The sequence below is a fragment of the Tachypleus tridentatus genome, chromosome 10 (genome assembly GCF_004210375.1).
Source record: "Tachypleus tridentatus isolate NWPU-2018 chromosome 10, ASM421037v1, whole genome shotgun sequence".
NCBI lineage: Eukaryota > Metazoa > Arthropoda > Merostomata > Xiphosura > Limulidae > Tachypleus > Tachypleus tridentatus.
The window spans coordinates 112,221,207-112,244,765 of NC_134834.1; the positions used below are offsets into that span (position 1 = coordinate 112,221,207).

At 33.2% G+C, this 23,559-nt stretch overlaps 1 protein-coding gene across 1 annotated transcript; it reads right to left on the reverse strand.

Moving 5' to 3' along the window:
• On the reverse strand, positions 1-6,045 carry LOC143228445 (protein grainyhead-like; the record flags this gene model as incomplete). The annotated part of the gene is made up of 4 exons (XM_076459704.1): positions 1-1,686; positions 4,798-4,854; positions 5,266-5,360; positions 5,955-6,045. Coding segments are annotated over 4 exons (588 nt in total), but the record flags the coding sequence as incomplete, so codon positions are not given.
• Positions 6,046-23,559: the final 17,514 nt, after the last annotated feature.

Consider the following 23,559-nt stretch of genomic DNA (forward strand, 5'->3'; position numbering starts at 1 on the left):
TTCTCTTTGATATTCAAGTACAGTATATTAACATAATACGTTCACAAACAACAATTTATAAGCAAAACGAAGTGGTTTATTTTGGGAGAGTATACTACATGTTTCGATAGAACATTGGCATGTTTTCTTCAGGTATAAAGTAGAACAAAATAACTTCATTATAAATAGTTGAATGTTATTAAATCTCTTTGCTGCTATTCCTAAAGTTTTATCTTCAAGTTTTGAACACTTATTATACTGTTCAGTCATGGTTTTCTGTTTAAAGTTTTATCTTCATTACTTTGAACATTTATTATCCTGTTTAGTCATGGTTTCTCTGTTTAATGTTTTATCTTCAATTTTGAACATTTATTATCCTGTTTAGTCATGGTTTTTCTGTTTAATGTTTTATCTTCAATTTTGAACATTTCTTATCCTGTTTAGTTATTGTTATCTGTTTATATCTGATTTTGTTATTTACATCTTTATGTAATCTTACTATGTTGAATGTGTACGTCTGTCATCGTCACTGTCTGTTTGTATGAATTCTGTTGAACCTTGTAAGTCTACCATATCTATTTGTCTCTTGGTCTGACTTCTGGTAAACTTTGTAAGTCCACCATACCTAACTCTCTTTATATTAGACTTTTGTTGAACCTTGTAAGTCTACCATATCTACTTGTCTCTTGGTCTGACTTCTGGTAAACTTTGTAAGTCCACCATACCTAACTCTCTTTATATTAGACTTCTGTTGAACCTTGTAAGTTTGCCAAACCTGTCTCTTTATCTGTGAGAGTCCACATATGTTTTAAGCTGTGAGAGTCTAGATATATTTTAATCTGTGAGAGTCCAGATATGTTTTAATCTGTGAGAGTCCAGATATGTTTTAAAATGTGAGAGTCCAGATATGTTTTAAGCTGTGAGAGTCCAGATATGTTTTAAGCTGTGAGAGTCCAGATATGTTTTAAACTGTGAGAGTACAGATATGTTTTAAACTGTGAGTCTTAGATATGATTTAAACCAAATAGTTTTTTCTGTTTATTTGTAAGTGTATAATGTCTTTACTCATTTTTTCTATCTTTCAGCCAAGTCCATGATCTATTTCTGACTTATATTTAACAGTATAAATCCATGATCTATCTCTGACTTATATTTAACAGTAAAAGTCCACGACCTATTTCCAATACTTAACTGTCTCAGTGTTGACTTTGCTGTTTAATATCATCAGTTTGTTATCGTTTTCTCGTTTCTCACTCTTATATTTTCTGTAAATAACAAAATATAAAAAGAAAACTTTCTTATCAAAGATCGATTTAAACTGTCCATATTACTTGACTATTTGACCAACAGTAAAATTTGGAACTATGATGTAAAATACGGTATAATCTGTATATGATGTAAAATACGGTAGTGTCTGTATATATGATGTAAAATACGGTATAGTCTGCACATATGATGTAAAATACGGAATAGTTCCTTTATCACCCTTAGAAAAACCAAACTATAATAATAAACTTGTTCTGAATACCTACACAATTCAAAACTTACCACATCTAATAAAAACATTTGTTTTCCAACCTCTGTAGTACAATGGTTAAAACTTACCTTGTCACAGAATACTTTTATCTGACAATACCCCCGGTGTATGGGATTAACCCCCTCTCTACAGTCGTCAAACGTGTCGATCTGTAAGTGTAGTGGCAGACCCTAAGGCAAAATGAAGACAAAAACTTAACAGAAATGAAACTGAAATCAGCATACATATATAAGCAACCCGAATAATCGAAACTATGTCCAGGTAAAGGTTCGCCTTTCTCTCTGAACATGCATTGCTGGCGTGACGTTCAGTGCAAAAAACAAAACACAATAAGATAGAAGAAATACAACTAAGTATCACGTATTAGTAAAAGTACCGTGAAAGACATTAAATTAACAAACTAAAGGCTAACACGAATGAAAATAAATAACCACCAACTGTTTGTTTGTGACTTAGTGTTCAGCTAGACAATGGTATAGCTGAGCTCAATCCACTGCAGGGATCGTACCACTAATCATAGCGTTATATGCCTTGAAACTTTCCGTTGAACTATTGGAAATATTTTACATAGAAGAGCGAACAACGTTTCGACCTTCTTCGGTCATCGTCAGGAGAACGCTCTTCTATGTAAAATATTTTCTAGCCGAGCCTTGCAAATTTCTCAACAGACATCACTGATTATTGGCTATAAGATGCCCTGTGTTAAGGGAATTCTTAGAAGACAACAGTAGCCCTTTGAGTTTCTTACGAGTGAATAATTTATTTTTATTTTTTCATGCAGTTCTTGCACGTTAATTAGAACAGCCTACAGATCCAAGTTCAAATATATTTCTTTAGGGTAGCGATCCACTCATTAGCGATCTTTTTAATACTAGATAATTATTATAAAAGATGACGCTTCTGTATTAGTTATATGTAATCGACTGCTACTATTGGAGGGTTATGTCATATACATTAGTAGTTCCGTGAACCTAACGCGTTTTAATGCAGAATGTAAATCTATTAAGTGAACAATGCTGGTTTTTCAAAACATGTTTGTTCCACGACCTTATTCAGTGTCTACAGGGGGTTTGAAGGAACGTTTAGTACACAGGTTAAGGCCAAATTATAACTTAAAATTTTGTTGGTTACACAGTCTCTATTACCTTAAGACACAAACAAATGTAACCAAGGAACATCGTTGCGATCAATCACATTAGCCACTGTACAATCAATGTTGTAACAAAATATAAGATTATTCAATGATTTAATACGTGGACCCCTACCGGCAAGAAAGGTCGTTAATCATGTCAGTAATTTAAAGGTTAAGCAAGAATATTATTATTCATTTAGGGAACGTTTAAATCAGTCTGGTTTTAACAGTAAAACAGTTATATCCTCCACAAATCCCTCATCATCTGACAAGTTGTTACTAACCGGTAGGCATTTAAGATGTGCTTCTATAATTACATTACTATTACCGAAATGCTACATCATTCTCAGAATATCTATTATGGACTAACTTTATACTTATGTAGACCTAAATATTTTTTATTTAAATACTTGAGGCTTAAAGTAAAAAAAAACGCATTTTTATACCGCATTTATTAAATATGTAGTTAAGCCTAATTAAAAGTAGTTACCTTTACCTATATGCAACATTTGTCACAAAAGTACAAAGTGCTAATATTTATAATCGCGTTATACATATGGTATGAAATAATTAAAACTGTGAGATGTACCGACAGGAATTTCAAGTGTTGCGAAAAATCAAGACCCGATTATTATTACGAATATTGTTTTACTAAAATCGGTATCCATAGAGAAATTAAGATAAAACCTTTGCAGATCAGTTTATGTTTCGTAAAAAAACATCGTAACCTACGAAGATTATGAGTGTAATCATGTATTTTAATGCAAAAGTTTAAAAAAAGCACGAAATTGTCTCTTCCCTACGTAATTTGAACTATACCGTGAGAGTTCTCGGGTCAATGTTCACTCACGTGTATTATAATAAAATGGGATATTCAGTCAATAATAACTAATTTGAACTATACTGTGAGAGTTCTCGGGTCAATGTTCACTCACGTGTATTATAATAAAATGGGATATTCAGTCAATAATAACTCCCGCTCCTATTACTCCACGAAATGACTTGTATGTTTTTGATTGAGTTACAAACGCGCTGACGTAACGTTCTAATGATTATCCAATTTAACTGACGGGTTCTAACCTGTGGTCAATCTTCAAAGCCACAGGAACAAGATATAACACAGTGCGCGACAATTCGCAAAACTTGAACAACTGGATGTAACTTTTAAGATGTTACAGAAATCCAATACCTCGAGGAGTCCAAACTTGACCCAGGGGGCAGTTTAGACAAAAATATACTGAAAATCCTTGTACTGGTAACCGTATGAAGCCTAAAACGTGATAGCTCATATTAACAGTTACAAGTTAGTTATGTGAAGCCTAGAACGTGATAGCTCATATTAACAGTTACAAGTTAGTTATGTGAAGCCTAGAACGTGATAGCTCATATTAACAGTTACTAGTCAGGTATAACAAATCTAGAATCTGATAACTCATATTAACAGTTAGTAGTTAGGTATAACAAATCTAGAATTTGATAGCTCATATTAACAGTTAGTAGTTAGGTATAACAAATCTAGAATCTGATAACTCATATTAACAATTAGTAGTTAGGTGTAACAAGTCTAAAATCTGATAACTCATATTAACAGTTAGTAGTTAGGTATAACAAATCTAGAATCTGATAACTCATATTAACAGTTAGTAGTTAGGTATAACAAATCTAGAATCTGATAACTCATATTAACAGTTAGTAGTTAGGTGTAACAAGTCTAGAATCTGATAACTCATATAACAGTTAGTAGTTAGGTATAACAAATCTAGAATCTGATAACTCATATTAACAGTTAGTAGTTAGGTATAACAAATCTAGAATCTGATAACTCATATTAACAGTTAGTAGTTAGGTATAACAAATCTAGAATCTGATAACTCGTATCAACACTCACTAGTTAGCTATATGAAGCTTGGAACGTGGTAACTCATATTAACAGTAACTTATTAGCTATATGAAGCTTGGAACGTGGTAACTCATATTAACAGTAACTTATTAGCTATATGTAACCTAGAACCTGGTTTTAATGTTGTTAGATATATTACACAGTTATACATAATTAAGTAATTATTACATTAACATTCCTTTGTCACGGATGTTTAGAATTAACTACGAGAAATACGATGTTATCTAAAATGTACAGTTGCTTCCTCACCTTGACACCTTTCTGACTACTAAAGTCAGTACTAAGGCACTGTACTGCTACGTTGACCTGCAAATAACAACAGATAAACTCCAGAATAAATCGTAAAATAAAATGCAGTTTGCACGTAGTTTTTGTATTTAACAATAATAAAATAAATCCATAACTGCACTTCCTTATATGTAGAGTCGGTCAGATTAAAGACCAGTTTTAAATTTACATCATTTGTATCTAATGTATATTTCAAAGTACTATAATGATAATAATAAATACCAGAACGTGGGGTAAAAGACGTGTATTTTACCGCTAGGGGCGTCTTTATATTATATTTTTAGGTTTCTTTCTAAATTCTTAATAAACTGAAAAAGTAAACCAGAAATAAATAATATAGATTAAATAACAATAACAAACTAATATATAATAACAATTCTTGATGGTGTCTAAGGTTTCACAAAGGCCTAATTTCGATTGTTCATTTACCTTTGCCGGACTTCCAAGAGGATTCCAGTAAATAGCTATGGCGTTATGTGTAATCTCTTCTACTTGGCCTATTATTCCAGAACTGTTCTTCGTGTCTGTTAAATCAATATTCATTATTTAAGTAGATTAGAAATACGGGTAGTTATAGTGGTTTTTGTTAATTTTAAAAACTTTGTACACATAGATTGTAATACAGCTTACTTTAACTTTGATATAATTTTGTCAGTCTTATAGCAATAATTTCTCACAATGTTCTTTCACACTTCACTATTTAAATATCCATACTGATTGATTTCTTTGTTCGCAGTTAAGTACACAATTAGTTATCTGTGCTGTGCCCACCACAGGTATCGATATCCAGGTATTAGCGTTATAAGTCTCTGGACTTATCACTGAGCCTCTACGGGCGGGCCTAGTTAAATTCTTCACATAGTAATAACCAGTTATAATTGTAATTGAAATAAAATACGTAGTTTTCTTTGTCCAGTTATAGTTTTCATGGTGGGTTTACTGTTTAAAATGTTTATGAATTCTGAGTTAGTCCTAGTTGTATGAGTAAGATTCAAGCTTAAATTCAATCTAGATAAAAATCAAACCAACATTCGATTTCATAGACATATCATATATGTTACCAGAAACAAAACACTTATATGAAATCTCCAATGTTTTTCATTTCATTAGGTTCATACCGGCATCTAAAATCCGCTGTTTTACACTGTGCTGTCGACTGTGCCAAAATTGCCATGCCTTAACCTCGTCTTCAGGGTTTCTCTTCACGAAACACCAACATGATCACAGACTACAGAGATAAAGGTAAGCTTTATCAAAATCAGAAACGAAAATTAGGTATTTAATTAATTATTTTAAAACGACTGCTTTCTATTATACCTGTAAGATATCGTATTGTATCAATTGGTTTCTTCAACCAGACCAAGTTAAGGTGCATGAGATCCAGGGGTTCTTAGCTCCAGTGGTCCAATTCCGAGAGAATATATGCAATACCTTTATTATAATTATAGTTGTAAGATGCATTAAGTGATGTAGAGATGTTGGAATTTCCATAAACATAACACTGACAATACATTCTGTGACGTAGAGATAGTGGGATGTTCCAAAACATAACACCAACATGTATTCTCTGATATAGAGATGGTGGAATGTTCCAAAACATAACACACATGTATTCTGTGATGTACACATGGTAGGATATCACAAAAATAAAACATTGACGTGTATTCTGTGATGTAGAGATGGTGAAATGTTCCAAAACATAACACTGATGTGCATTCCGTGATGTAGAGATGGGAGAATGTTCCAAATCATAATAGACATGTGTTCCGTAATGTAGAAATAGTAGGATGTTCCAAAACATAACATGTATTTTGTGATATAGAGATGGTAGGATGGCCCAAAACATAACATGTATTCTGTTATGGAGAGCAGGTTGGATGTCCCAAAAAGTAGCACTGACATTTATTCTGTGATGTAGAGATGGTGGAGTGTCCCAAAACATAACAATGACATGTATTCCCTGATGTAGAGATACTAGAATGCTTCAAATCATAACACTGACATGTATCCTGTGATGTAGAGATGGTAGAATGTTCCAAAACATAACATGTATTCTGTTATGGAGAGCAGGTTGGATGTCCCAAAAAGTAGCACTGACATTTATTCTGTGATGTAGAGATGGTGGAGTGTCCCAAAACATAACAATGACATGTATTCCCTGATGTAGAGATACTAGAATGCTTCAAATCATAACACTGACATGTATCCTGTGATGTAGAGATGGTAGAATGTTCCAAAACATAGCATGTTTTCTGTGATATAGAGATAGTGGGATGTCCCAAAACATAACATTGACATGTATTCAGTGATAAAGAAATGGTAGAATGTTCCAAAACATAACATCTATTCCGTGATGTAGAGGTGGGGGGATGTTCCAAAACATAACATGTTTTCTCTGATGTAGAGATGATGAAATGTTCCAGAACATAACACTGATATGTATTCTATGATGTAGAAATGATAGAATGTCTCAAATCATAACAGAAGTGTATTATGTGACGTGTTGATGGTGGGATGTTCCAAAACATAACACTGACACATTTTCTGTGATGTAGATATAGTGCAATGTTCGAAAACATAACACTGACTTGTATTTTCTGGTGTAGATATGATTGAATGTTACGATTACAAAACTTAACACTGACATGTATTCTGTGGTGAAAATATGGTGGAATGTTACTATTACAAAACATAACACTGACTTGTATTCTCTGGTGTAGATATGATGGAATGTTACTATTACAAAACATAACACTGACTTGTATTCTGTGGTGAAGATATGGTGGAATGTTACTATTACAAAACATAACACTGACATGTATTCTGTGGTGAAGATATGATGGAATGTTACGATTACTTAATATTACACTGATATGTATTCTGTAGTGAAGATATGGTGGAATGTTACTATTACAAAACATAACACTGACTTGTATTCTGTGGTGTATATATGGTGGAATGTTACTATTACAAAACATAACACTGATATGTATTCTGTGGTGAAGATATGGTGGAATGTTACTATTACAAAACATAACACTGACTTGTATTCTGTGGTGAAGATATGATGGAATGTTACGATTACTTAATATTACACTGATATGTATTCTGTGGTGAAGATATGATGGAATGTTACGATTACAAAACATAACACTGACATGTATTCTGTGGTGAAGATATGGTGGAATGTTACTATTACAAAACATAACACTGACTTGTATTCTGTGGTGAAGATATGATGGAATGTTACTATTACAAAACATAACACTGACTTGTATTCTGTGGTGAAGATATGGTGGAATGTTACTATTACAAAACATAACACTGACTTGTATTCTGTGGTGAAGATAGGGTGGAATGTTACTATTACAAAACATAACACTGACATGTATTCTCTGGTGTAGATATGATGGAATGTTACGATTACTTAATATTACACTGATATGTATTCTATGGTGAAGATATGGTGGAATGTTACTATTACAAAACATAACACTGACATGTATTCTGTGGTGAAAATATGGTGGAATGTTACTATTACAAAACATAACACTGACATGTACTCTGTGGTGTAGATATGGTGAAATGTTACAATTACAAAACATGACACTTACGTGTATTTGCATTGGGTTGTTGCTACGTATATGCAATAAGAGAAGGTGAAAACCTTATGTTTATTTTATATATAAATATCTTGTTAGAACACAGTGAACAGATTTCATCCGTCGTTGAAAACAAGTTAGTACTAAATCGTTAATGTTTACTACGTAACAGTAACAGAATAACCCTAATATAATAATAACAGAATAACACTTCATCGTAACAGTAACAGAATAACCCTATGATAATAATAACAGAATAACACTTCATCGTAACAGTAACAGAGTAAACCTATGATAATAATAACAGAATAACACTTCATCGTAACACTAAGAGAATAACCCTATGATAATAATAACAGAATAACACTTCATCGTAACAGTAACAGAGTAAACCTATGATAATAATAACAGAATAACACTTCATCGTAATAGTAACAGAATAACCCTATGATAATAATAACAGAATAACACTTCATCGTAATAGTAACAGAATAACCCTATGATAATAATAACAGAATAACACTTCATCGTAACAGTAACAGAATAACCCTATGATAATAATAACAGAATAACACTTCATCGTAACAGTAACAGAATAAACCCTATGATAATAATAACAGAATAACACTTCATCGTAATAGTAACAGAATAACACTTCATCGTAACAGTAACAGAATAACCCTATCATAATAATAACAGAATAACACTTCATCGTAACAGTAACAGAGTAAACCTATGATAATAATAACAGAATAACACTTCATCGTAACAGTAACAGAATAACCCTATGATAATAATAACACAATAACACTTCATCGTAACAGTAACAGAATAACCCTATGATAATAATAACAGAATAACACTTGATCGTAACAGTAACAGAGTAAACCTATGATAATAATAACAGAATAACACTTCATCGTAACAGTAACAGAATAACCCTATGATAATAATAACACAATAACACTTCATCGTAACAGTAACAGAATAACCCTATGATAATAATAACAGAATAACACTTCATCGTAACAGTAACAGAATAACACTTCATCGTAACAGTAACAGAATAACACTTCATCGTAACAGTAACAGAATAACCCTATCATAATAATAACAGAATAACACTTCATCGTAACAGTAACAGAATAACCCTATCATAATAATAACAGAATAACACTTCATCGTAACAGTAACAGAATAACACTTCATCGTAACAGTAACAGAATAACACTTCATCGTAACAGTAACAGAATAACCCTATCATAATAATAACAGAATAACACTTCATCGTAACAGTAACAGAATAACCCTATCATAATAATAACAGAATAACACTTCATCGTAACAGTAACAGAATAACCCTATGATAATAATAACACAATAACACTTCATCGTAACAGTAACAGAATAACCCTAATATAATAATAACAGAATAACACTTCATCGTAACAGTAACAGAATAACCCTAATATAATAATAACAGAATAACACTTCATCGTAACACTAAGAGAATAACCCTATGATAATAATAACAGAATAACACTTGATCGTAACAGTAACAGAGCAAACCTATGATAATAATAACAGAATAACACTTCATCGTAACAGTAACAGAATAAACCCTATGATAATAATAACACAATAACACTTCATCGTAACAGTAACAGAATAACCCTATGATTATAATAACAGAATAACACTTGATCGTAACAGTAACAGAGTAAACCTATGATAATAATAACAGAATAACACTTCATCGTAACAGTAACAGAATAAACCCTATGATAATAATAACAGAATAACACTTCATCGTAACAGTAACAGAGTAAACCTATGATAATAATAACAGAATAACACTTCATCGTAACAGTAACAGAGTAAACCTATGATAATAATAACAGAATAACACTTCATCGTAACAGTAACAGAATAACCCTATCATAATAATAACAGAATAACACTTCATCGTAACAGTAACAGAATAACCCTATCATAATAATAACAAAATAACACTTCATCGTAACAGTAACAGAATAAACCCTATGATAATAATAACAGAATAACACTTCATCGTAACAGTAACAGAATAACCCTATCATAATAATAACAAAATAACACTTCATCGTAACAGTAACAGAATAAACCCTATGATAATAATAACAGAATAACACTTCATCGTAACAGTAACAGAGTAAACCTATGATAATAATAACAGAATAACACTTCATCGTAACAGTAAGAGAATAAACCCTATCATAATAATAACAGAATAACACTTCATCGTAACAGTAACAGAATAACCCTATCATAATAATAACAGAATAACACTTCATCGTAACAGTAACAGAATAACCCTATCATAATAATAACAGAATAACACTTCATCGTAACAGTAACAGAATAAACCCTATGATAATAATAACAGAATAACACTTCATCGTAACAGTAACAGAATAACCCTAATATAATAATAACAGAATAACACTTCATCGTAACAGTAACAGAATAACCCTATGATAATAATAACAGAATAACACTTCATCGTAACAGTAACAGAATAACCCTAATATAATAATAACAGAATAACACTTCATCGTAACAGTAACAGAATAACCCTATGATAATAATAACAGAATAACACTTCATCGTAACAGTAACAGAATAACCCTATCATAATAATAACAGAGTAACACTTCATCGTAACAGTAACAGAATAACCCTATCATAATAATAACAGAGTAACACTTCATCGTAACTACAGCAGGAGATAATACCTTGAAGGATCATGTATGTATATAAATCAGAAATACAAGTGTGATCACATAATGAATAACTACAACCATTTCAGTATTTACATGCGACAAAATAGTTCGATTTCAATAGCAACATTTAAAATAAGTTTGAATTTGATGAAGGTTTATACACAAACACGTGAGCTGGGAGTCACTTAAACAGTATATTATATATATGTTAGCGTTTTCGGTAGTTGTTCATGCATGGAAATCCTAAGTTTCAAGTTAATAGCATTTGCTCTGAGGCACACAAACTGTAGTCACATGCAACGTCTTTGCAAAAGTTGAGAGGCTATTTTGAAACAAGCCTGGTTACTTAGAATGTAACTGATGTTAAACGATGTTCTCTACAAGAGCCTTCAATCTGTCATGATTCATTTCTCTCGTGACTTTGGTCTAACGAAACTGTTTTTGAATCGAACTATTCACTAATACCTTATACTCTGGTTGTAGCCTTTTTGTTTGATATTCATATTTCTGTATTCAACTCACATCAGTATGGGCGTAATTTGTATCTACACTCGCATGTTTATGTTCCATATTAAACATGCACACTAGCATTATTTTAAACTGACAGTTTTAATGGCCTTAAACAGTTAACCTTTTAAAAATACACAACATAATTAGATATCCCTGGACAACCTAAGAGCAATGCGTGTTTGTGGCTAGAATATACATAAGATTGACCTACTTATTTTGTTCGTAAGTCCAGCTAGTTAGCATGATTAAATAAGTGGTTAACACGGTCCAAAAGTCCTTCGATTGAGAAATGAGCTACAGAAGATGGAGAGAATAGACTTGTTTACTAACAATCAAAAAATCAGATGTTCCATGATATTTTTTAACTTGAGGGACCAACTGAAGACATTCCATAGTATCTTTCAACTTGGGGGATCAACTGAAGACATTCCATAGTATCTTTCAACTTGAGGGATCAACTGAAGACATTCCATTGTATCTTTCAACTTTAGAAATCAAGTGAAGACATTACATAGTATCTTTCAACTTGAGGGATCAACTGAAGACATTCCATAGTATCTTTCAACTTGAGGGATCAACTGAAGATATTCCATAGTATCTTTCAACTTGAGGGATCAACTGAAGACATTACATAGTATCTTTCAACTTGGGGGATCAACTGAAGACATTCCATAGTATCTTTCAACTTGAGGGATCAACTGAAGACATTCCATAGTATCTTTCAACTTGAGGGATCAACTGAACACGTTCCATAGTATCTTTCAACTTGGGGGATCAACTGAAGACATTCCATAGTATCTTTCAACTTCAGGGATCAACTGAAGACGTTCCATGGTATCCTTCAACTTGGGGGATCGACTGAAGACATTCAATAGTATCTTTCAACTTGAGGGATCAACTGAACACGTTCCATAGTATCTTGCAACTTGGGGGATCAACTGAACACGTTCCATGGTATCCTTCAACTTGGGGGGGTCAACTGAAGACATTCCATAGTATCTTTCACCTTGGGGAATCAACTGAAGACATTCCATAGTATCTTTCAACTTGAGGGATCAACTGAAGACATTCCATTGTATCTTTCAACTTTAGAAATCAAGTGAAGACGTTCCATGGTATCCTTCAACTTGGGGGATCAAGTGAAGACATTCCATAGTATCTTTCAACTTGGGGGGTCAACTGAAGACATTCCATAGTATCTTTCAACTTGGGGATCAACTGAAGACATTCCATAGTATCTTTCAACTTGAGGGATCAACTGAAGACGTTCCATGGTATCCTTCAACTTGGTGGATCAACTGAACACGTTCCATGGTATCCTTCAACTTGGGAGATCAACTGAAGACGTTCCATGGTATCCTTCAACTTGGGGAATCAACTGAACACGTTCTATAGTATCTTTCAACTTGGGGATCAACTGAAGACGTTCCATGGTATCCTTCAAGTATCTTCCAAGTGAAAAATGCGTGTTCCTAAAAAAAACTTATGCTAAAAAGTTCTTTAGCATAAAATATTAATGGTAGTATATTTCTCTTCTCCCGAACACACCGTGTAGCTATTATTTGTCCAACAAGCTGAACTGGACACGATAACTTTGGCCTTCCTATCTTTAAGCACATGTACATGACAGAATGTCTTTCTTTAGTTAAGCATATTCAATTATTAAACAAAAGTTTCATATTAAACGTCCTGAAATGCTTTTCCAACAAATGTACTGAACATTACAATTGGTCGGGTTAAATATACATAGATCTCGAATAAAGGTTTTACATTAATTTTAAATTGTTTGTGAGAAAGAACAATCTCTTATGCACGTTTATTAAAAATAATAAATCTAAAATGTGGATAACAACTTGCCATGTGCTTAAATATGGCACTTAAAAACTACACATTACAGGGGGTTTACCAGCAGTAAACACCATATTTATCTTGTGTTTGTATACTAGAAACAACATACTACACATTACAGGGGGTTTACCAGTAGTAAACACCGTATTTATCTTGTGTTTGTATACTAGAAACAACATACTACACATTACAGGGGGTTTACCAGTAGTAAACACCGTATTTATCTTGTGTTTGTATACTAGAAACAACATACTACACATTACAGGGGGTTTACCAGTAGTAAACACCATATTTATCTTATGTTTGTATACTAGAAACAACATACTACACATTACAGGGGGTTTACCAGTAGTAAACACCGTATTTATCTTGTGTTTGTATACTAGAAACAACATACTACACATTACAGGGGGTTTACCAGTAGTAAACACCGTATTTATCCTGTGTTTGTATACTAGAAACAACATACTACACATTACAGGGGGTTTACCAGTAGTAAACACCGTATTTATCTTGTGTTTGTATACTAGAAACAACATACTACACATTAGAGGGGGTTTACCAGTAGTAAACACCGTATTTATCTTGTGTTTGTATACTAGAAACAACACACTACACATTACATAAGTTTTACCAGTAGTAAACACCATATTTATCTTGTGTTTGTATACTAGAAACAACATACTACACATTACAGGGGGTTTACCAGTAGTAAACACCGTATTTACCTTGTGTTTGTATACTAGAAACAACATACTACACATTACAGGGGGTATACCAGTAGTAAACACTGTATTTATCTTGTGTTTGTATACTAGAAACAACATACTACACATTACAGGGGGTTTACCAGTAGTAAACACCGTATTTATCTTGTGTTTGTATACTAGAAACAACACACTACACATTACATAAGTTTTACCAGTAGTAAACACCATATTTATCTTGTGTTTGTATACTAGAAACAACATACTACACATTACAGGGGGTTTACCAGTAGTAAACACCGTATTTATCTTGTGTTTGTATACTAGAAACAACACACTACACATTACAGGGGGTTTACCAGTAGTAAACACCATATTTATCTTGTGTTTGTATACTAGAAACAACATACTACACATTACAGGGGGTTTACCAGTAGTAAACACCGTATTTATCTTGTGTTTGTATACTAGAAACAGCATACTACACATTACAGGGGGTTTACCAGTAGTAAACACCGTATTTATCTTGTGTTTGTATACTAGAAACAACATACTACACATTACAGGGGGTTTACCAGTAGTAAACACCGTATTTATCTTGTGTTTGTATACTAGAAACAACATACTACACATTACAGGGGGTTTACCAGTAGTAAAGACCGTATTTATCTTGTCTTTGTATACTAGAAACAACATACTACACATTACAGGGGGTTTACCAGTAGTAAACACCATATTTATCTTGTGTTTGTATACTAGAAACAACATACTACACATTACAGGGGGTTTACCAGTAGTAAACACCGTATTTATCTTGTGTTTGTATACTAGAAACAACACACTACACATTACAGGGGGTTTACCAGTAGTAAACACCGTATTTATCTTGTGTTTGTATACTAGAAACAACATACTACACATTACAGGGGGTTTACCAGTAGTAAACACCGTATTTATCTTGTGTTTGTATACTAGAAACAACACACTACACATTACATAAGTTTTACCAGTAGTAAACACCATATTTATCTTGTGTTTGTATACTAGAAACAACATACTACACATTACAGGGGGTTTACCAGTAGTAAACACCGTATTTATCTTGTGTTTGTATACTAGAAACAACACACTACACATTACAGGGGTTTACCAGTAGTAAACACCATATTTATCTTGTGTTTGTATACTAGAAACAACATACTACACATTACAGGGGGTTTACCAGTAGTAAACACCGTATTTATCTTGTGTTTGTATACTAGAAACAGCATACTACACATTACAGGGGGTTTACCAGTAGTAAACACCGTATTTATCTTGTGTTTGTATACTAGAAACAACATACTACACATTACAGGGGGTTTACCAGTAGTAAACACCGTATTTATCTTGTGTTTGTATACTAGAAACAACATACTACACATTACAGGGGTTTACCAGTAGTAAACACCGTATTTATCTTGTGTTTGTATACTAGAAACAACATACTACACATTACAGGGGTTTACCAGTAGTAAACACCATATTTATCTTGTGTTTGTATACTAGAAACAACATACTACACATTACAGGGGTTTACCAGTAGTAAACACCGTATTTATCTTGTGTTTGTATACTAGAAACAACATACTCACATTACAGGGGTTTACCAGTAGTAAACACCGTATTTATCTTGTGTTTGTATACTAGAAACAACATACTACACATTACAGGGGTTTACCAGTAGTAAACACCGTATTTATCTTGTGTTTGTATACTAGAAACAACATACTACACATTACAGGGGTTTACCAGTAGTAAACACCGTATTTATCTTGTGTTTGTATACTAGAAACAACATACTACACATTACAGGGGTTTACCAGTAGTAAACACCGTATTTATCTTGTGTTTGTATACTAGAAACAACACACTACACATTACAGGGGTTTACCAGTAGTAAACACCGTATTTATCTTGTGTTTGTATACTAGAAACAACATACCACACATTACAGGGGTTTACCAGTAGTAAACACCGTATTTATCTTGTGTTTGTATACTAGAAACAACATACTACACATTACAGGGGTTTACCAGTAGTAAACACCGTATTTATCTTGTGTTTGTATACTAGAAACAACATACCACACATTACAGGGGTTTACCAGTAGTAAACACCGTATTTATCTTGTGTTTGTATACTAAAAACAACATACCACACATTACAGGGGTTTACCAGTAGTAAATTCCATATTTATCTTGTGTTTGTATACTAGAAATAACATACCACACATTACAGGGGGTTTACCAGTAGTAAACACCGTATTTATCTTGTGTTTGTATACTAGAAACAACATACTACACATTACAGGGGGTTTACCAGTAGTAAAGACCGTATTTATCTTGTGTTTGTATACTAGAAACAACATACCTACATTACAGGGGTTTACCAGTAGTAAACACCGTATTTATCTTGTGTTTGTATACTAGAAACAACACACTACACATTACAGGGGGTTTACCAGTAGTAAACACCGTATTTATCTTGTGTTTGTATACTAGAAACAACATACTACACATTACAGGGGGTTTACCAGTAGTAAACACCGTATTTATCTTGTGTTTGTATACTAGAAACAACACACTACACATTACATAAGTTTTACCAGTAGTAAACACCATATTTATCTTGTGTTTGTATACTAGAAACAACATACTACACATTACAGGGGGTTTACCAGTAGTAAACACCGTATTTATCTTGTGTTTGTATACTAGAAACAACACACTACACATTACAGGGGGTTTACCAGTAGTAAACACCATATTTATCTTGTGTTTGTATACTAGAAACAACATACTACACATTACAGGGGGTTTACCAGTAGTAAACACCGTATTTATCTTGTGTTTGTATACTAGAAACAGCATACTACACATTACAGGGGGTTTACCAGTAGTAAACACCGTATTTATCTTGTGTTTGTATACTAGAAACAACATACACACATTACAGGGTTTACCAGTAGTAAACACCGTATTTATCTTGTGTTTGTATACTAGAAACAACATACTACACATTACAGGGGGTTTACCAGTAGTAAACACCGTATTTATCTTGTGTTTGTATACTAGAAACAACATACTACACATTACAGGGGGTTTACCAGTAGTAAACACCATATTTATCTTGTGTTTGTATACTAGAAACAACATACTACACATTACAGGGGGTTTACCAGTAGTAAACACCGTATTTATCTTGTGTTTGTATACTAGAAACAACATACTACACATTACAGGGGGTTTACCAGTAGTAAACACCGTATTTATCTTGTGTTTGTATACTAGAAACAACATACTACACATTACAGGGGTTTACCAGTAGTAAACACCGTATTTATCTTGTGTTTGTATACTAGAAACAACATACTACACATTACAGGGTTTACCAGTAGTAAACACCGTATTTATCTTGTGTTTGTATACTAGAAACAACATACCACACATTACAGGGGTTTACCAGTAGTAAACACCGTATTTATCTTGTGTTTGTATACTAGAAACAACATACCACACATTACAGGGGTTTACCAGTAGTAAACACCGTATTTATCTTGTGTTTGTATACTAGAAACAACATACCACACATTACAGGGGTTTACCAGTAGTAAACACCGTATTTATCTTGTGTTTGTATACTAGAAACAACATACTACACATTACAGGGGGTTTACCAGTAGTAAACACCGTATTTATCTTGTGTTTGTATACTAGAAACAACATACTACACATTACAGGGGTTTACCAGTAGTAAACACCGTATTTATCTTGTGTTTGTATACTAGAAACAACATACTACACATTACAGGGGGTTTACCAGTAGTAAACACCGTATTTATCTTGTGTTTGTATACTAGAAACAACATACTACACATTACAGGGGGTTTACCAGTAGTAAACACCGTATTTATCTTGTGTTTGTATACTAAAAACAACATACTACACATTACAGGGGGTTTACCAGTAGTAAATTCCATATTTATCTTGTGTTTGTATACTAGAAATAACATACCACACATTACAGGGGGTTTACCAGTAGTAAACACCGTATTTATCTTGTGTTTGTATACTAGAAACAACATACTACACATTACAGGGGTTTACCAGTAGTAAAGACCGTATTTATCTTGTGTTTGTATACTAGAAACAACATACCACACATTACAGGGGTTTACCAGTAGTAAACACCGTATTTATCTTGTGTTTGTATACTAGAAACAACACACACACACATTACAGGGGTTTACCAGTAGTAAACACCGTATTTATCTTGTGTTTGTATACTAGAAACAACATACTACACATTACAGGGGGTTTACCAGTAGTAAACACCGTATTTATCTTGTGTTTGTATACTAGAAACAACACACTACACATTACATAAGTTTTACCAGTAGTAAACACCATATTTATCTTGTGTTTGTATACTAGAAACAACATACTACACATTACAGGGGGTTTACCAGTAGTAAACACCGTATTTATCTTGTGTTTGTATACTAGAAACAACACACTACACATTACAGGGGTTTACCAGTAGTAAACACCATATTTATCTTGTGTTTGTATACTAGAAACAACATACTACACATTACAGGGGTTTACCAGTAGTAAACACCGTATTTATCTTGTGTTTGTATACTAGAAACAGCATACTACACATTACAGGGGGTTTACCAGTAGTAAACACCGTATTTATCTTGTGTTTGTATACTAGAAACAACATACTACACATTACAGGGGTTTACCAGTAGTAAACACCGTATTTATCTTGTGTTTGTATACTAGAAACAACATACTACACATTACAGGGGTTTACCAGTAGTAAACACCGTATTTATCTTGTGTTTGTATACTAGAAACAACATACTACACATTACAGGGGTTTACCAGTAGTAAACACCATATTTATCTTGTGTTTGTATACTAGAAACAACATACTACACATTACAGGGGTTTACCAGTAGTAAACACCGTATTTATCTTGTGTTTGTATACTAGAAACAACATACTACACATTACAGGGGTTTACCAGTAGTAAACACCGTATTTATCTTGTGTTTGTATACTAGAAACAACATACTACACATTACAGGGGTTTACCAGTAGTAAACACCGTATTTATCTTGTGTTTGTATACTAGAAACAACATACTACACATTACAGGGGTTTACCAGTAGTAAACACCGTATTTATCTTGTGTTTGTATACCAGAAACAACATACTACACATTACAGGGGTTTACCAGTAGTAAACACCGTATTTATCTTGTGTTTGTATACTAGAAACAACATACTACACATTACAGGGGTTTACCAGTAGTAAACACCGTATTTATCTTGTGTTTGTATACTAGAAACAACATACTACACATTACAGGGGGTTTACCAGTAGTAAACACCGTATTTATCTTGTGTTTGTATACTAGAAACAACATACTACACATTACAGGGGGTTTACCAGTAGTAAACACCGTATTTATCTTGTGTTTGTATACTAGAAACAACATACTACACATTACAGGGGGTTTACCAGTAGTAAACACCGTATTTATCTTGTGTTTGTATACTAAAAACAACATACTACACATTACAGGGGGTTTACCAGTAGTAAATTCCATATTTATCTTGTGTTTGTATACTAGAAATAACATACCACACATTACAGGGGGTTTACCAGTAGTAAACACCGTATTTATCTTGTGTTTGTATACTAGAAACAACATACTACACATTACAGGGGGTTTACCAGTAGTAAACACCATATTTATCTTGTGTTTGTATACTAGAAGTAACATACCACACATTACAGGGGGTTTACCAGTAGTAAACACCGTATTTATCTTGTGTTTGTATACTAGAAACAAACCTCATGTTAAAAGAGCGTTACACGCTATGTGTAGACTGAATAAAGTCCTTCGTTTTGATATAACTCCGTCACTGAGTATTCCTGTACATTATATGTGTTACTATAATTAATAAAGTTTTGAATTCTGTATAAACTCGTATCGTTTTCAAACACCTCCACGTAAGTAGTTAATGTGACGTGGACCATAAAGATAATGAAGTAGACATTACCTAAACACTTCTTCCAGCAGAGGAAATAAAGCTGAAACCATAACAGACAGAAGTATTATGTAACTGATAGTCGATGTGAAGAATTGCTTAACATAATGTATGAAAACAACCCAACATTACCATTGTTTTATTGAGACATTTGATGAGCCCTCAGAGATATCAGTTTTCGTTCAAAGTTAGTTGAGATTTAATTAAACCTATAGCAGTCCTTAATATACACTAGGGTAAAGACACCCAGCCATTATTACTGTCCAGTTACTCTTGTTTCATTGAATAGTTGGATTTCACAGTCTCACTTATAACGCACCAATAGCCTCAAAGTGCATGCCTGTTGTAATACTTATTCCAGCAAAGGGAAGCGAACAATAAATTCTCGATTTTAAAGTTCAGCCATGCTAAACACTAAGCAATTCCAGGCCCCGAAGTTAACAGATTTAGTGCTATTATTACATTTTTAAGGCAATTTAAATTTTACGGTTTTCATGTGGATTAAAGTCATTTTGTCTTACCATGCTTTTGTCGCCCCAAGTCAGAATTTGTTTACGAAAATATATTGAATAATATTTAAACTCCAAACCAAGCATCACGTATCTCAACTCAAGTACAGCGTCTTCCAAATGTTTGTGAAGATCTTAAGCTACTCACAAAAAGTAATCTTTCTTAGACGTCATAAACTTGTTTTCTTATTGATCAAAACAATTACAAAAGTTTCCCCATTTTACGATAACATTAACCCCTTAAAGTGAAGTTTGCCCATCACATTCTGTAGAAAGCTTTGGCCAAAGGAAAGCACTATTCTGTTCAAAACAACTACATACCACCGAGTGGTTCATCCAAGATGGATGCCTCCAGAGATAGGCCTTTCCGTAACATCTGGAAATGACGTTATGAGTATGCTCCCTTAGTGACTGCGACCCCATCCAAATGGATGTAACCAGTTGAGGCAACCAGTAGTAACGTCATGTCATATTTCTGTGACTTGGTAGACCAACCTGATGTGACACCTATAACGTCATGTGGTGAAGGTCAACAAGTTTAATGATACCAACTAAATTTTCCTTTCCTTTTATTAGATCATTTAATATGTTTATTTCAAATGACCACACACTTGCTAAGGATTTCGCGGTACGGCGATACGCAAGCGACTTAGACAATTGGTCAGTCATATTGGATTGAACGTGGAGGCCACGGTTTGAAGGTTGAATTAAGTTTGGATTTGCCATTTGTTTAAAAATGGCCTAAGTGTACTACATTACAACTACTACTCGTGAGTAACTAATAGAAGTTGAACTAAACACTGAAAAGTTAAACTTGGTAAACGTGGTGGAGTAAGCTATTAGTTTTGATTTGGTTTGAAGTTCGTGCTAGCTATCCCTAATCTAACAACGAAAGACAAGAGGGAAGACAGCTAGTCATTACCACTAACCGCTAGCTACTCTTTTACCAATGAATAATGGAACTGAATGTCACATTTTTAACGTGTAACTAGATAACAATCAATTATACATAAACGAAAACCGTCTACACGTCATTCATAGAATAACAAACACAACAAAAACACATAGAAAGAAATTTGGACATAAAAAGAAGAAGTTTAATACAGGTTGATCAAAATTCAGACACTTTCCATTGACTGTTTCAGGTTTTTAGGTACTGCAGTAGACCCCTAGTTACAGTCAAACCCAAGGCACGAAGACATGTGTTTCAACGGTGTTAACTGAAACAGATTATTAGTATACTTACTCTCACAGTCGGGTTTCGGAGGGGCTTAGTTGGATCTGGAATGTATTCCAACGTGATACCGTAGAATTGCCCTGGTTACGAGAATATACAAATATAATTATTAGAATAATTGTATCAGCAGATATGTTTTATAAAAAAACTCTTAATTATTCAAAATAAATACGATGGGAGAGACAACACTTGCAAGCTCTCTTTGTTAACCTGAAGATGATCTAAGAAGGTCGAAACGTTGTTCTGTACTTTATTTTAATTATAGGTTTTAATACTAATACCAGCCGTTTTGAGAATACATTTTTACTCCAAGTGGGTATCTCGTCATCATGGAAGGGAGAGATATACTGATTTTGTAATTTTTGTTAAAACACTATATAGAACTTACGTTAAAGTCAACGAGTTTTGCAAAGCAACATAGATTCATTTAAACATTTCTCTTAATATCCAGTTGTCTGAACTTCATTTTAAAGTCGTTCAAATTCATTGTCAATACAACTCTAAGAATGTATTGTTCATAGAATTTGTTTATTGTCGAGCAATAGTAAAAAAAAACACTACCCAATTCTAAAAATCCTAGGTTTAACTAGAGGGAATCCATACACCCATCAAATATTAAAACTAAGTGTAAGACACCCAAGAACTGTTACTAATATCAACACAAGCAGTAGTGTGTTATGCGACCAAAACAACCTGCATGACACACTATGTGTTATTAACAGAAGTGTTAGTTTAATTATTTTCTACCTTCACACTATGTGTTATTAACAGAAGTGTTAGTTTAATTATTTTCTACCTTCACACTATGTGTTATTAACAGAAGTGTTAGTTTAATTATTTTCTACCTTCACACTATGTGTTATTAACAGAAGTGTTAGTTTAATTATTTTCTACCTTCACACTATGTGTTATTAACAGAAGTGTTAGTTTAATTATTTTCTACCTTCTGTAGTTCAGACTGTGGTAATCTAAACTACGACATATGTTCACTTCACTCACCAAATATCAACTCAATCCTTTAAGATATACACAACATATAAAATATCCACTTTCACTTAAGTTCATACTTGTTTTTCTTCGCACCGAAAGTATGGTCAATTTATTTTGATAGAAAAACATTGTTAACTTTTATGATTTTTTTTTCACATTTGGTGCACTGATAGATCTTTACAGAGTAAAATTAGGTGTTGTTTAAATATAAACCACCTATGTAAGGTTATTCAACAAATACCGCTCAGTTTTGACCAAACGTTTGTCGCACGTCAACGTAGAAGGTCAAGTAAGCTATCGGTCTGAACTTTCACCTGAAAGTAGACCGTTTTAGGTTTTGTTATTCTGATTAAAGACAGCTGACTTAAAGCAGCAAAACTAGAGGATAAAAGGACACTCAAGTGTGTAGGTATTGGTTGGGTTAAGCAAACTAAATTAGCTGTTTTTAA